This window comes from Gopherus evgoodei, chromosome 2 (genome assembly GCF_007399415.2).
Source record: "Gopherus evgoodei ecotype Sinaloan lineage chromosome 2, rGopEvg1_v1.p, whole genome shotgun sequence".
Classification (NCBI taxonomy): domain Eukaryota; kingdom Metazoa; phylum Chordata; order Testudines; family Testudinidae; genus Gopherus; species Gopherus evgoodei.
In genome coordinates this window covers 130108697-130125379 of record NC_044323.1, presented here as the reverse complement: position 1 = coordinate 130125379, position 16683 = coordinate 130108697, and the positions used below count along the sequence as shown (strand labels likewise).

Sequence of the window (16683 nt, the reverse complement as noted above, 5' to 3'; positions counted from 1 at the left end):
GGCTGACATGTGGGACCTGATTCTCCACTGCCTTGTAATATGTGTAGTCATTGACAGCTGTGCAAAGTGGGTGTAAAATTCTACTTACTATTCTGATTTAGCACTGGTGTAATGACTACACATATACAAGACAGTAAAGAAAAAGGCTCATCCTGTATGTCCATACAGCTTTCTAGAAACTCATCCAGGTTTTTACTTTAATGAGGTTGGATATATGTAACAGAGAGTAGAATTAAATCCATTGTATTTAAGTTATCTTTCTATTTCACTGATGCTAAAACTGGGAGATAGACTCATTCTACTACAGCATCTGGTTACTAAATATGAACTACAATATATTTTTGAAGGAGAGAGAAATGAAAATGTTGACTGAAAAGACACAGGCCAGTTATGCAGCAGGGGACATCTACATTTATTGTACTTCCTCCTATGACATTTTGATAAATGATATTTACACTCTGTCCGTTACAGCTATTCCCCTATTCCATTTTGTTTCCCCAGACTCCATTTTGTTTTCTGTTCTCCTGTGGCCGCCCTTCCCTGGCTGTTAAGTTGTTTACCAGGGCCACTGCCCTTCTCAAAGGGAGGGCCCCTTAAGTTGTTTAACAAGAGCCATTGCCCTTCTCAAAGGGATGGCCACTTGTGCTGCATGCTAAGTGGGACCACTGCCCTTTTCAAAGGGTTAGTCCTGTTATCACCTCGTTGAACCTGGGCTTGGTGTAGGGTAGGCAATGTCCAGAGCTGCAAGGCCTATTGTGGTTTTAAGATCCTGGGCATGAGTCATAGTCTCATGTGCTCTTGAGTCACCTATTGCACAGGACTATGTCTCTGGGCTTACCTTCAGTTTTTCCCCTGTGCCCCCTCCCCTGTGACAGAGGGAGCCTATCAGGATTACTGGTGGGAAACTGCCCAAGTTTGCCTTTAAAACCAGACATTTTTGAAACACACCTCAGAAAGGTTCCTGCATTGCTGCCTGGTCTGATCAGCCAGGGGTTCTGGGGTGTCCTTTCTCCGCTCTCGTTTTATTTTTGAGCGTACCCCCGTTTTTGAAACCCCCCCACGAAGAACGAATTGCTACCTGAGAGATCTCCTGATTATTGAGACTGTACCGAACCCTCCTTGCCTCTTCTGATGTTGCTGCTGCTTCTGCCTTTGCTGCTGCCTTGGGGACTGGTAAGAATCCCTCTGTAAAACTTTCTATACTTTTATTTTATTATTTTAGCTGCTGGCTCTGTTTCCCCAGCACACAGACTCAAGCTAAACCTTGGTCTGTGTCTTAAAACCTCTCTTAAACTACAGGGTTCTTTGCCACTGCTAAGCTCTGCTCCTGTGGGCTTTGCCTTGGGGCTCTCTGCTTTCAGCTGTATCCACCGCTGTAGCCATCATCCCTTGGCTTCCTTGGGAGCTGGGTCCTGGATACATACCACTCTGCCCTCTGTAACCTCCCCATAGCATAAGGTGCACCATAGGTCTTGGTTTTTTTTTAATTTAATAAGTCATAGTTTGTTAAGATTGTAGAGCTTGTAAGTTTCTGTGATATTTGTTGTGTGCCTAATTGTTGGTTAAGATAAGTTTAGAAAATCATTGCCTGGTTGTATTCTGTAGCTGCTTGTCATTTTATATAAGTTTGATTAAGTTAGGGGATAGATAAGGTTTTTACTATTTGAATTTGTCTTCCCACTGCCCCAATCCCCCCCTCCCCGAGCTCCCCAGTCACTCATTGCAGTCTCTCTGCTGTTTAAACTTGCAGCCTGTCTGCTCTCTGTGTCTCCCTGAGTTTAAATCTCCCTCTGTAGCGCCTCTATCTTTGGTTTCTGCTCCACCACGTGCTCCTCTTCCCCCATCCCCTAACCTCATTCCTCTACCACTGCCTTTCTCTCTCTCTCTCTCTCTCTCTCTCTCTTTTAATCCCTTCCCTCACGTGTTCACCCCGCTCCTACTGCTGCCAAACCTCAATTGTATTACTGAAGTCTAGCATAAAACCCCATTGGTTACCCTTTTTCTCTCTCACACACCTCACATTTTATATTTACACCACTGTGACACATTTTTACCTAGAGTTGTTGGTTATTTAACACATTTTACCCATAACTGTTAGTTGGTTATATGCTGCTGTGACACACCCTTTACCTAGAAATTGTTAGCTACCTGTTACATTTATACTTCAGTGTTAGTTGGTTACCAACTGTATTGTACCCCACTGTATTGTACCCCATTATTGAAACCCCCTATACTATACTAAAAGAACTCCCTCCCCAATTGCCTACCTTAACAAACCCCATACCCCTCACTATTAAATTTTCCCTGTTTTTGCATTTTCTTAATAAAGTTTATTTTGCACCCCACCTGTGTGGTAATTGCTCCCCAAGATCCCATATACCTGCAGGCAGGGACACACTCTCTCAATGTAAATAAGTAAATAATAAGTTAAATACTGTATCTCAGAGCTGGGAGAATGTCATCAAATTATCATTTTTTAAACAGCCAGATATGGATATGACTCTCTGAGATAAAGTCTGCTCTCAGTTACACCCATGTAACACTACTGAAGACTTCAAAGATGTATGTGTGAGATCCTTGTCCCATATACATAGATTAATCCATATGGAGTAGTAAATTGTTTTTCTGCATGCTGGCAAATGTAATTAAGGGAATTAATAGTTGGTTTGTATGTTTTATTTACATTTTTTTCAAGTGCTTTATAATCTGAAAATGTATAAATGTCTTAGCTACTGCTTAATTATAGACCTAGCTAATGCCTTAAAGTTGAGCTTTATTACCACAGATACTGTAGATCTAATTTTATCCTAGTTAATTGAATTGTTGTTAGTGCAGCTAATAACATGTGGCTAGATTCACAAAAGGATTTAGACACATTAAGTGCCACTTTAGGCTCCTAATACCCAGAATCCAGCCCCACAGATATTCACAAAGCCCCAGCTCAGCTGCCCCTATAGGGGCCTAAACTCACTCAACAACTACATTTTTCTGGTAAAAGTTCCGTAGGTGCCTGTGTTTCTGCTTCTGCATGTGAGTATGACAATCTATTGAGATGAGTGGAGCAGTTCTAGCCCCATATCAGGCTTATGGATGCCTAAGCTCCAGAGCAATGCACAAAATGGGGCAAGAAAGATGTTCTTCTGCCTAACTATCCTGAAGTGTCACCTGACTGGCCCCCTACAGGTGAGCTTACACAAAACAGCAGGAGGACCTCTCTCATAAACTTTACTCCAGTGGTTAGAGTACCCACTTGGGAAGTTGGAAACCCCCAGTTCAAGTTCTCTCTCCATCTGAGGGGGAGAAAGGATTTGAATTGTGTCTGCTGCCCCTAAGGTGAGTGCCCTAACCACTTGAGCTATGAGATATTCTGGTGTGGGGCTGCTTCAGTCTATCTCCTGTTAAAGCTGTTCCACTGTGAATAGATAATGAAAGAATCGGTGAAAGAGAGTATGACTATGTAGCCTGTTGGTTAGAGCACTCAGCTGAGTGGCGCAGGAATCAGTTCTCCTGCTCCATTTATTTGATGTATTATCCACAGTGGAACAGCTTTAACAGGAAAGACCTAGGGTATCTCTATATTACAAGTGCTGTAGCAGCACAGTTGCCATGTTTCAGCTATGCCGCTGTAGTTTAGACACTTGCTACAGCAGCAGAAGTTTTTCTGTTGCTGTAGTAAATACACCCCTTGAGAGGTGATAATTATGTTGATGGAAGAATTCTTCCATTGACCTAGGGGTGTCTATACTGAGGTGTAAGTCGGCTTAACTACATCTCTCAGGAGTGTGAAAACGCCACGTTTTTCTAATTTCTCTGTGGGTGGTTGACCCTCACTCCGCCCCAGGCTCAACCCCCACTCCTCTTCTTTCCCCAAAGCCTCATCCCACCTTTTCCCGCATCTTCCCACCCCATTCTGCCCCCTCCCCCAAGCATGTCCCACCTTCACTCCAGTCCCCTCCCCCCAGGGCCTCCTGCAGGCTGATGAACAACTGATCCATGGCAGGCAGGAGGCAAAGGGAGGAAGGGGGAGGAGCTGATCAGTGAGGCCGCTGCACCCACAATTTTTTTCCCATGGGTACTCCAGCCCCAGAGTACCCATGGAATCGGCGCCTATGGTGAAATAGCTAGGTTGACCTAAGTTTTAGATGTAGGCCAGGCCTGATGGAGCCCTGTGTTAAAATATTCTAACCAAGTAAATAGAGGACTCACTGAAACATAGTAGATCCCAGTTCAAATCCCTTTACTCCATCATGTGGAGGAGAGACTTGAACTGTGGGAGTCTCCTACATCCCACGTGAGTGCCATAACCACTGGGCTGAAAGTTATCTGGAGTTCCTCCTCTCCCTATCCTCTCCTCCCCCCACAAAGAGAGAAACTTCCAAGCAGAGGGTGATATCTTCCTGAAGCTCACACTTATCTGCCAGTCTCCAAGAGAGGAATGAGACTTTTGATACACTCTTTGGCTTCGCACTTCTCATTGACTATCTTAGGTTAAGACCTGTCTATTATGCTGGCTTTTGTAAATTCCATTGAAAGGCTCCTATTTCTCCCCACTCATTGTATAGAGAGTCAAGGTTCCAAATTCAGGCTTTGTGAATCCCAGTAACTTTTCTAGGTAGCTAAATGTTAGGCGTAGCAACACTCAGGGTCACCACTCTTAAATTCCTTTGTGAATCTAGCCCATTCTATGTATATTCCTCCAAGTAAAAAAAACCTTTGAGGTATTAGAATTCAAAGAGAACTTTAAACTAGAAATTTGGGGGAGATGGTTGGGAGATGTTTGGGAGATCTCCACGCCGGAATTTAACCTTGAGAGGGAAGTAAACAAAGTAAGAGGGGATACAGCCGTGGACAGAAGAATTGGCATAAGGAGGAAGGGTAGTGTAGATAACAGACTAACATGTGATGTTGGTGGTAGAATGTTTGTGCCTAACAGGGTACAGAATGTGAGTGAAGCCAAATGGCAAAAATTAAGATGTCTGTACACTAATGCGAGGAACCTAGGGAACAAAATGGAGGAACTAGAGCTACTGGTGCAGGAAGTGAAACCAGATATTATAGGGATAACAGAAACGTGGTGGAATAGTAGTCATGACTGGAGTACAGGTATTGAATGCTGTGTGCTGTTTAGGAAAGATAGAAATAAAGGCAAAGGTGGTGGAGTAGCATTGTACGTCAATGAGGAGGTTAACTGTAAAGAAATAAGAAGTGATGGAATGGACAAGACAGAGTCTGTCTGGGCAAAAATCACACTGGGAAAGAAAGCTACTAGAGCCTCCCCTGAGATAGTGCTTGAGGTGTGCTACAGACCACCAGGATCTGATTTGGATATGGCTAGAGACCTCTTTAATGTTTTTAAGGAAGTAAACACTAATGGGAAATGTCTGATCATGGGAGACTTTAACTTCCCAGATATAGACTGGAGTACAAGTGCTAGCAAGAATAGTAGGGATCAGATTTTTCTGGTTGTGATAGCTGATGGATTCCTTCACCAAGTAGTTGAAGAACCAACAAGAGGGGATGCCATTTTAGATTTGGTTTTGGTGAGCAGTGAGGACCTCATAGAAGAAATGATTGTAGGGGACAACCTTGGTTTGAGTGATCATGAGCTAATTCTGTTCAAATTAGATGGAAGGATAAACAAAAATAGATCTGGGACTAGGGTTTTTTATTTCAAAAGGGCTAACTTTAAAGAATTAAGGGAATTAGTTAGGGAAGTGGATTGGACTGAATAACTTGTGGATCTAAATGTGGAAGAGGCCTGGAATTACTTTAAGTCGCAGCTGCAGAAACTATCGGAAGCCTGCATCCCAAGAAAGGGGAAAAAAAAACATAGGCAGGAGTTGTAGACCAAGTTGGATGAGCAAGCATCTCAGAGAGGAGAAAAAGCAGAAAGCCTACAAGGAGTGGAAGAAGGGTGGGATTAGCAAGGAAAGCTATCTTAGTGAGGTCAGAACATGTAGGGATAAAGTGAGAAAGGCTAAAAGCCAAGTAGAGTTGAACCTTGCAAAGGGAATTAAAACCAATAGTAAAAGGTTCTATAGCCATATAAATAAGAAGAAAACAAAGAAAGAAGAAGTAGGACCACTACACACTGAGGATGGAAAGGAGGTTAAGGATAACCTAGGCATGGCCCAATATCTAAATAAGTACTTTGCCTCAGTCTTTAATAAGGCTAGTGGGGAGCTTAGGGGTAATGGAAGGATGACAAACAGGAATGAAGATATGGAGGTGGATATTACCACATTTGAGGTAGAAGCCAAACTTGAACCGCTTAATGGGACAAAATCGGAGGGCCCAGACAATCTTCATCCGAGAATATTAAAGGAACTGGCGCATGAAATTGCAAGCCCGTTAGCGAGAATTTTTAATGAATCAGTAAACTCAGGGGTTGTACCATACGACTGGAGAATTGCTAACGTAGTTCCTATCTTTAAGAAAGGGAGAAAGAGTGATCTGAGTAACTATAGGCCTGTTAGTTTGACATCTATGGTATGTAAGGTCTTGGAAAAAATTTTGAAGGAGAAAATAGTTAAGGACATTGAGGTCAATGGTAATTGGGACAAAGTACAACATGGTTTTACTAAAGGTAGATTATGCCATACCAACCTGATCTCCTTCTTTGAGAAGGTGACAGACTTTTTAGACAAAGGAAATGCGGTAGACCTAATTTACCTCGATTTCAGTAAGGCATTTGTCACGGTTCCACATGCGGAATTATTAGTCAAATTGGAAAAGATGGGGATCAATATGAGAATTTAAAGGTGGATAAGGAACTGGTTAAAGGGGAGACTCCAACGGGTTGTACTGAAGGGTGAACTGTCAGGATGGAAGGAGGTTACTAGTGGAGTTCCTCAAGGATCGGTTCTGGGACCAATCTTATTTAACCTTTTTATTACCAACCTTGGCACAAAAAGCAGGAATGTGCTAATAAAATTTGCGGATGACACAAAGCTGGGGGGTATTGCTAACACAGAGAAGGACCGGGATATCATACAGGAAGCTCTGGACGACCTTGTAAACTGGAGTAATAGTAATAGGATGAAGTTTAATAGTGAAAAGTGCAAGGTCATGCACTTAGGGATTAATAATAAGAACTTTAGATATACATTGGGGATGCATCAGTTGGAAGCAACAGAGGAGGAGAAGGACCTTGGGGTATTGGTAGATCGCAGGATGACTATGAGCCGCCAATGTGATATGGCCGTGAAAAAAGCTAATGCAGTTTTAGGATGCATCAGGCGAGGTATTTCCAGCAAAGATAAGGAGATGTTAGTACCGTTATATAAGACGCTGGTGAGACCCTACCTGTGCAGTTCTGGTCTCCCATGTTTAAGAAGGATGAATTCAAACTGTTTAAGAAGGATGAATTCAAACTGGAACAGGTTCAGAGACGGGCTACTAGGATGATCCGAGGAATGGAAAACCTGTCATATGAAAGGAGACTCAAAGAGCTTGGCTTGTTTAGTCTAGCCAAAAGAAGGCTGAGGGGGGATATGCTTACTCTTTATAAATATATCAGAGGGATTAATATTAGGGAGAGAGAGGAATTATTTAAGCTTAGTACCAACGTAGATACAAGAACGAATGGGTGTAAACTGGACACTAGGAAGTTCAGACTTGAAATTAGATGAAGATTTCTAACCATTAGAGGAGTGAAGTTCTCGAACAGCCTTCCAAGGGGAGTAGTGGGGGCAAAAGACATATCTGGCTTTAAGATTAAGCTTGATAAGTTTATGGAAAGGATGGTATGATGGGAAAGCCTAATTTTGGCAACTGATCTTTGATTATCGCCAGATAAGTATGCCCAGTGGTTGGTGATGGGATGTTGGATGGGATGGGATCTGAGTTACTGCAGATAATTCTTTTCTGAATGGTGGCTGATGAGTCTTGACCACATGCTCAGGGTTTAGCTGATCGCCATATATGGGGTCGGGAGGGAATTTTCCTCCAGGGCAGATTGGCAGAGGCCCTGGAGGTTTTTCGCCGTCCCCTGCAGCGTGGGGCATGGGTCACTTGCTGGTGGATTCTCTGCAGCTTGAGGTCTTCAAACCACAATTTGAAGACTTCAGTAACTCAGGCATAGGTTAGGGGTTTGTTATAGAAGTGGATGGATAGGGTTCTGTGGCCTGCTTTGAGGGGGTTGGACTAGATGATCACATTGGTCCCTTCTGACCCTAGAATCTATGAATCTATGAAAAAATCCATTGGCAGGGATGAAGATTGGAGGAGAAGGAGATGGTTGTTTACTCTGTACCATACTGTAAATACAAACAATTGATAATTTTCTTCTAGGAATATCAACCTTGTAACACCAATTCCTGTCCAGAGCTCAAAAAGACCACCCCCTGGACTCCCTGGACTCCGGTCAATATCTCAGATAGTGGTGGCCACTATGAACAACGATTCCGATACACTTGTAAGGCACGCTTGCCTGACCCAAATTTGCTAGAGGTTGGAAGACAAAGGATTGAAATGCGTTACTGTTCCAGTGATGGTACCAGCGGATGCTCAACAGATGGTAAGTAGAGATAGTGCAAGTGAATAATAGCACCTAGCAGACAATGGTATCACACAATCAAGTGGCTGGAAGTTGAAGCTAAACAAATTCAGAGTGGAATTAAGGTGTGTGTTTTTAACAGTGAGATTAATCAGGAATTGGAACAGTGTTGTGGTGAATTCTCCATCACTGGTAATTTTTCAGTCCAGATTACATAGGATTTTTTAGAGATATGCTTTAGTTCAAATAGGAATTAATTCAGAGTAATCCTATGGCTTGTGTTTTATAGGAGGTCACACAAGATGATCACACTGTTCACTTCTGGTCTTGGAATCTATGAACATGCTAGAGCGATGGCTGTAGTTTCATTTTCATGACAGAGTGAAGCTTTTTATCTTGCTGGTGTTTTTCATAATGTTACAGAGTTTACGGCCAGAAGGGACCACTGGATCATCTAGTCTGACCTCTTGTATGTCAGAGGTCACCATCTCTGCACTACCCAGTATCTATACAGTAAACCCAACAACTGAAATTAGACCAAAGTATTACAGCCTGCTGGAGACTAGACTATTATGTGCCACAGGGAGAGAATAGGAGAAATCAAGATGCCCTTGTGCACAGAGCCCCACAAAGGCAGGGATATGATTAAGTGAGATATACTCAGAAGTTCAATGCATCCTCCTCCCCTCTCTCCCCTCCCCCTAATGTCACTGCAGATCTTACCTGGGGGAAAATTCCTTGCTAACCCCAGATAGGACAATAAGATAGACCCTGATCACCTGGCCAAAAATCAGACAGCCAAACACTTGTGAGCGAGAATGCTCAGTGTCACCTCAGAGTTCCAGCCCACCCCGCCCAATGTCCCATCTCCAGCTGTGACCATACTCATGCTTCAGAGGAAGGAGATTTTAAAAGAAAAAAGTTCAGAATACATTTTGCAGGTGATCCCTTCCTGGCACCTGCAAGTAGTTGGCTGAAGCCCTGAAGCATGAGGTTTTAGGAACATAGGACATAAACCAGAAGTGGGCTCCACGTCTTTTGGCCCTTCCACCTACTGTCACAAACAACACCATCGTACAATCTCACTCATAAATTTGTCCAGCTCATTTCAGAAATGTTAACGAAAAGAAAGCAATTGGTCACAGCAGGTAAATTAGTTTCTATTTCTTCAGGACTGGCTTAATATTTCATGATAACCCAGTATTTTTTACCTCTGGCTGTAGGACTTGGTGGTGTTTGTCAGATATTCTTTCTAATAATTAACTCATCAGAGAGAGAGCCATTAAATTGTAGAATAATTTTTGAGATTGCTCTGTCATCTCTTTCCTTCTGCTGTCCTTTTTTGGGAGAAATTCTGACAAATTCTGCTTTTATTTTATAAATATTTGGTTAGACTATAACACTGATGATGAATAGAGCTTTTTACTGAATAATTAAAGAGCAATAGCTGGCTGCATGCTTATGACAATTAACTAAAAAGATAATTTATGAAGTGGATTACTTCTGTTATTAATGTTTTATAGTATTGAGGTATCACCAGGATTTAAAGTTCTGTTTCCTACTACAAAGGAAAAATGACCTCTTCCAATGTTATTTTAGCTATAGATGCATTTTACATACAGAATTAATTCATACTAAATTATTTTTATGCTTACCAGTAGCGCTTAGTTATGAATAAACAATATACAAAAATATATTTATTGTTCACTGATATTCAGGTGACGTCAACCCTAATTTTAAATGATTAGTTATGAGATTCTTAATTTCATTATTATTTATTAGTACTTATAAGAATACTTTCCACTTACATAGCCTTTTACATCTTCAAAATGGTATAACAATTCGATTATTACAATACCCTTGTAAGATAAATAAGCATTAATAACTACAGTAGGTAAAAAAGTATTATCTGCATTAAATAATTGATTGCAGTGTTTTTATAACTGTTGGTCACAGGATATGAGACAGATAGTGTAGGTAAGGTAATATCTTTTTTTTTAATCAACTTCTGTTGGTGGAAAGTTTGGGGTCCTCAGAGCTCATTACAACAATTTGTAAGGTTTCAGAGTAGCAGCCGTGTCAGTCTGTATCCGCAAAAAGAACAGGAGTACTTGTGGCACCTTAGAGACTAACAAATTTATTTCAGCATATGCTTTCATGAGCTACAGCTCACTTCTTCAGATGCATAGAATGGAACACACAGACAGAAGATATTTATACAATTTGTAACACACCCTACTGTCCTCTAACCCTTAATTGCCCACTTCATTTTAAAAGATCTTCTACAGCACTCATACACCCCTTATGCTAACAATCTGTCCCACCTTTTATTTAGATTGGACACTCTGTGTATCTTCTCCAGGCCCGAGGAAGTGCTCTCTGAAACTCAAAAGCTTGTCCATTCCACCAACAGAAGCTGGTCCAATAAAAGATTTTACCTCACCTACCTTGTCACTTTTGAACAGTTTAGGCATCATGAAGTTTGATGACTCATGCAAGGTCACAAAAGAGTAAGTGTCTGTGCTGAGATGAGCACTTGGGTCTGGAGTTCCTAGTTCCCAATCCTTTGTTCAGACAGCTAAACCAATGGTAGACCTTTGAAACCTCTGGGGAAGCCTAACTAAGAGCACCTGGCTTCTTTGATAACCGAGATCATCTTTGCGTCCTTGAAAGAAGGCAAGATGTCAGATTACCTAAAAAAAACCCTAAAGACCAAAGAAGTCCAATTGACCCTGAATAATGTCCTTAATGCCACCATCAGTTATCACCTGGTCTCCAGCTCTCTCTTGCATCCTAGCTCTCGCAGCATCTGTCCTATGCCAGCATGCAGTTTTCATCACAGGTTTTAGACCAGCATACAGCAGAGAAATGGCTCTGCTGACGCTGATACAGCTATCACCTTTTCCGGTCCCAAGACAAATACACAAGTCTTTGTGCTGAAACTGCTAGATAACTCTGCAGCCTTCAACGATGTTAATCATTCATTGTTGATGCCACATGTGAGATCTCATGAGATTAAATTGAATAGTACTATGTTGGATCTGCTTATTCATACCAGACATAACACAGATAGCATAACTTAGTCTTTATCATCCAAGTCCTATCCTGCATTGTCCTCCAAGCCCAATACTCTCTGTTCTTCTTCACCATCTGCATGAGACCATCCTGACAGACTATGGTATACCACAGACTAAGGGGACTGATATGAGGTGGGCACTTAGCTGTACATCTCCTTTTAAAACCATCCCCAGTATTTCCCAACACTTGGAAGAAATCAACAGGTGAATGAAAAATGTTTGTTTCAAGCACAATCCAGGGAAGATGGAAGAGTTAGTTAAGATGGGGAGGAGCACTCTGAGGAATTTACCAATGTGCTTGGACCTATGAAGAGCATCAAACAGCTGTCAGGGTGGTGAGGAACCTTGAGGTTTCGCTAGTCTCCTCACAGCATCTGGACTAATGGCAAGAAACACCATATTTCACCTTCACCTAACCAGGAGATGTTGATGGGACCCTAGCCACTGTGATCCATGCTTTTCATCACTTCCAGATTGAACTGTGGCAACTCACTCTACCTGAGGGTGGACATAACGACTACAAAAAGATAGATGCTGGTACAGCATGCCAGTCACACCTCATTAGCAACAATGGCTGCTACAACACATTTCACCCGCTTTTACTAGCTTGTCTAATTTTTCATTCACTTCAGAGGAGAGTTCAAAGTCCTGGCTATAACTTAAAAGATACCTAATGGATACATAGTTACATCAGAGACTCTCTTACCACTACCAGTAATCACCATTTCCTGTAATCCCTAGTGTGCTGCAAGCAGAACATTTTTGGCAACACGACCCCAGCTAAGGAACATCTTGCCAGAAGAGACCAAACTGAACCCAATCTTAATATTCAGTAACCAGGGTAAAACACACCTTTTCCGTAAACCCTTCCTCCAGTATCAATGTTGTTAACCAGCCAAACAAAAATCCCACACACAACGTACAAGCTTTTCTGTACTGATGAGTCTGAGACAAAAACAACTCTTTATTCTCCACCTTTGGGCTCTTTAATTTTCCACAGTGCTATGCACTATAAGGAAACGAAGAGAGATCTGTAGATAGATATACAGTTCTTTCATGCAACTTCTGGCAGTACAGTCATTCACTGTCAGTGCCTGGAAATTACATCACCTTTGTCTGTTCCTTCAATTTGTGTGTACTAATGAAGGGAGAATTGTTGATATTGCTCTCTTGTGATTATCTATATAATGCTTCTTAGCAACACCCGTTATGTAGAATCATTGCATAAAATTAGGGTGAAAATTACTGGAAACAAAGAAGTCAGTTATTTCAGTAACAGAGTCTCTGGGAAACATTTAATTTTTTATATCCCTCAAATGTGTTAATATTTCTAAAGATACATGAACAAACATCCCTGGAAGCCTGCTACTGCTTGCTTTAACCCTAACCTCAAAAAAATCATTAATTCTAAAGGAAAGATATAATTCAGCCTTAATACTAATTTAGACCTTGTCTCTCACGAGGAGAGACTGATTAAATAATAGTATTAGTCATAGAAGAGTGCCAGAGGATATCAACACTTTTTTTATTTTTAACTGAAGTCTGAATGTGAGAATGTCCTACTGCCAAGAGGAATAAAAGATGAAATGTTATCTCTTTGGCTGTCTCATCAAGGCTAAGCTATGTTGCATCATGATAAGAAGAAAATGACTTTTTAAAGCTGTGATTGTTTGACTTTTATATAATAAATACCCTCTGCCCAAAATATTAGTGGAACTTTATGGTTATTTTTTTAAACAGAAAAAAGAGAAATAAAAATAAGGTATTCATAATAATGTTAACATTTCCTTATTGCACTTTACCTAATTTGTCATTACATATGTAATCTTAAAATTGCTTTAATATTTGCCTTGCATATTATGGTTTAAATAAGCCTACTTGGGCTGTGAAGTTCACACCTAACTGATTAACATGGTCCTGGGGAGTAGCATTTTCAACTTGCTCAGATGACTATAGGTGGGAAAGGGTGAGTTTGATGATGTTCTTAATGCATTTTAATTACTTACATCCAAGCAGAAATTAACCATAGAAAAAAGACATACACTGTTGCACTTTGAAGGATTTTCTTGACAGTAGGTTAGAAAATAATGATTGTGTGGTTAATAAAGTATGTCTACTTTCAGTCTTTCACTTTGGAGATATCTGCAGAGAATGGTAGACCTGAAACATAGGTTTTGCCTGTTTTGTTGTTGTTTCCTACTGTGCTTTAAAATCATCACATACTGTAATTTAGAAATGGTGCAGAATACTGGAGTTTGAGCTCCAGTTCATCGTTTCTCATTGCAATGAATAAAAGTTTTTGATTCAATGCATTTATTGCATCCATTTGCAGTGACTTCTCATTGCACTCATTTGCAAAGACCTTTCAAGTTTGTTTATCCAAAACCATAAAAATTTCTAAAAGTATTAGTGGAAGCAGTTACTTCTGTCATATCTCCTACTAGAAGAACTAGTATCCTCCTTTCATCATCATCAAATCATTCCCTTCTAGGGACAAAAAAGATCAAAGAAATAACAGTTTAAATTCCCAATACTGGGGTGGGTGGGTTGAGACTGTACTTTTATACCTACTATAGATTTATACTGCTAAGAATTGTGCATTGATCTATGTTATTGAGTTTGTTCTTACGTATTTGCATAGTCGTGTCATGGAAACAGTAACCAATACACACAGGAAGAAGGAAGGTCTTGATAGGTACAGGATAGGGTGACAGGGGTCCTAGATTCTGTTGCTGATTTTGTTGTAGACATCTTGGGTGACCTGGGTGAGTCACTCTCTTTGCCTCAGTTTTTCTGACAGTGAAATGGAGATAATACTTGCCTATTTCACAGAGGTGTTGTAAGGCTAAATTATTGCGTGTAATGCACAAGCAGATCCTAAAATGGAAGATGCTGTAAGAGTGAAAATTAGTACTATTTTTGAGCTTCTGCTACGAGTTATATTTCTCATCCAATCATTTGCTCTAGATTACATTTCTTGTAATGTTCAGAAGGTAGCGATTTACATTTCTTGTATAATTTCAAAGAATGCATTGAAAGCTAATAGTTCCCCAAAGTTAATAACATCACCATCATCTCAGAATGCCCATGTCCCTCTTTACATACAGTTGTCTTTCAGAGAAGCTATGGTCTCCATCCTATCCTGTTTCATCTTCAGGAGTTTGTCAGCCAGCTCACTCTTCCCTCCTGAGATGGCTGGGTGTGCACTTGTCCATTCTTCATCATGAGGAAGTAAGCAAGTATCTCATATATCAGGAAAGGTCTTTAAAGTAACCTATGCAGTAGGACTGGAACCCTTCTATTCCCAGCTCTGCCACTGCCCACGTAATACCTTAGGAATTGTAGAAAATTGATAAGGGAAGTGTAAGTATACAAGAAGAAATGTAAAATCAGCAGAGTTAAGGACAAAATCATTTTTTTAAAGTGTGTTAAGAACAAAAAGAATCCTTACAACAATATTGGTCCCTTACTAGATGGAAATGGTAGAATTATCAGTAATAATGCAAAAAAAGGCAGAAGTGTTTAATAAATATTTCTGTCTATATTTGGGGAAAAAACATGATGTAGTCATATCATATTATGATGAGACACTCTTTCCATTCCCATAGTTACTCATGATGATGTTAAACAGTAGCTACAGTTAGACCTTTTTAATCAGCAGGTCCAGATAACTTGCATCCAGGAATTGGCCAAACTATTAATGTTTATTTTCAATAAAAGTTGGGACACTGGGGAAATTCCAGAAGACTGGAAGAAAGTTAATGATGTGCCACTTTTTAAAAAGGTCAGTGGAATGACCTGGGTAATTATAGGCCTCTCTGCCTGACATAGATCCTGGGCAAGATAATGGAGCAGTTGATACAGATACCATTGATGAAGAATTAAAGGAGGGTAATATACTTAAAGCCAATCAACATGGCTTTTGGAAAATAGATCCAGTCAAACTAACTTGATATCTTTTTTTATGAGACTAAAAGTTTGATTAATTAAGGTAATAGTGCTGATGCCACAGACTTAGACTTCTGTAATGCATTTGTCTCGGTACTGCACGACATTTTTATTTAAAAACTAGAGTGATATAACATTAACATGGCACACATTTAAATGGATTAAAAGCAGTCTCACTGATAGGTCTCAAAATGTAATTGTCAGTGGAGAGGGATCATCAAATAGGTGTGTTTCTAGTTAGGCCTGCAGGGATCAGTTCTTGGCCCTCTGCTCTTTTAACATTTTTAGTAATGATGTGGAAGAGAGCATAACATCATCACTGATCAAGTTTGTAGATGACACAAAGACTGGGGTAGTGGTAAATAATACAGAGGACAGGTCACTGATTCAGAGTGATCTGGATCATTTGATAAACTGGGCACAAGCAAACAATATATATTTTAATATGGCTAAATGTAAATGTATACATCAAGGAACAATGATTCTATCCTGAGGAGCAGTGACTCTGAAAAAGATTTGGGGATTGTGATGGATAATCAGTTGATCATGAGTTCCCAGTGCAATGGTGTGGTGTAAAAAGCTAATGTGATTCTTGGATGCATAAATGGGAATCTTGAGTAGGAGTAGAGAGGTTATGTTACCTCTGTATTTGGCAGTTGTTCAACCGCTGCTGGAATGCTGTGTCTGGTTCTGATGTCCACAATTCTAAAAGGGTGTTGATAAATAGGAGAAGGTTCAGAAAAGAGCCATGAGCATGATTAAAGGATTAGAAAACATCCCTTTTAGTAAGAAACTCAGTCTATTTATCTTAACAAAGAGAAGGTTAAGGTGTCTATAATTACCTACATAGGTAACAAATATTTGATAATAGACTCTTCAGGCTAGCGGACAGAGATACAACAAGATCCAGTGGCTGTAAGCTGAATCTAGACAAATTCAAACCAGAAATAAGGTATAAATTTGAATAGTGAAGGTCGTTAACCATTGAAACAGTTTACCAAGCATAGTGGTGGATTCTCCATCACTGGAAATTTTAAAATCAAGATGAGATGTTTTTCTAAAAGATATGCTTTAGTCCAAACACAAATTCATTCAGGGACATTCTGTGGTCTGTGTTATATATGAGGTCAGACTAGCTGACCACAATGATCGCTTCTGGCC

At 40.4% G+C, this 16683-nt stretch overlaps 1 protein-coding gene across 2 annotated transcripts in view; it reads left to right on the top strand.

Moving 5' to 3' along the window:
* Positions 1 to 16683, top strand: part of SEMA5A (semaphorin 5A) — a 620036-nt gene that overhangs the window by 542704 nt on the left and 60649 nt on the right. For both annotated transcript variants that reach the window (XM_030551691.1, XM_030551692.1), the window contains exon 16: positions 8293 to 8518. In XM_030551691.1, coding sequence (XP_030407551.1) covers positions 8293 to 8518 — 226 coding nt within the window. The remainder of the gene's footprint in view (positions 1 to 8292; positions 8519 to 16683) is intronic.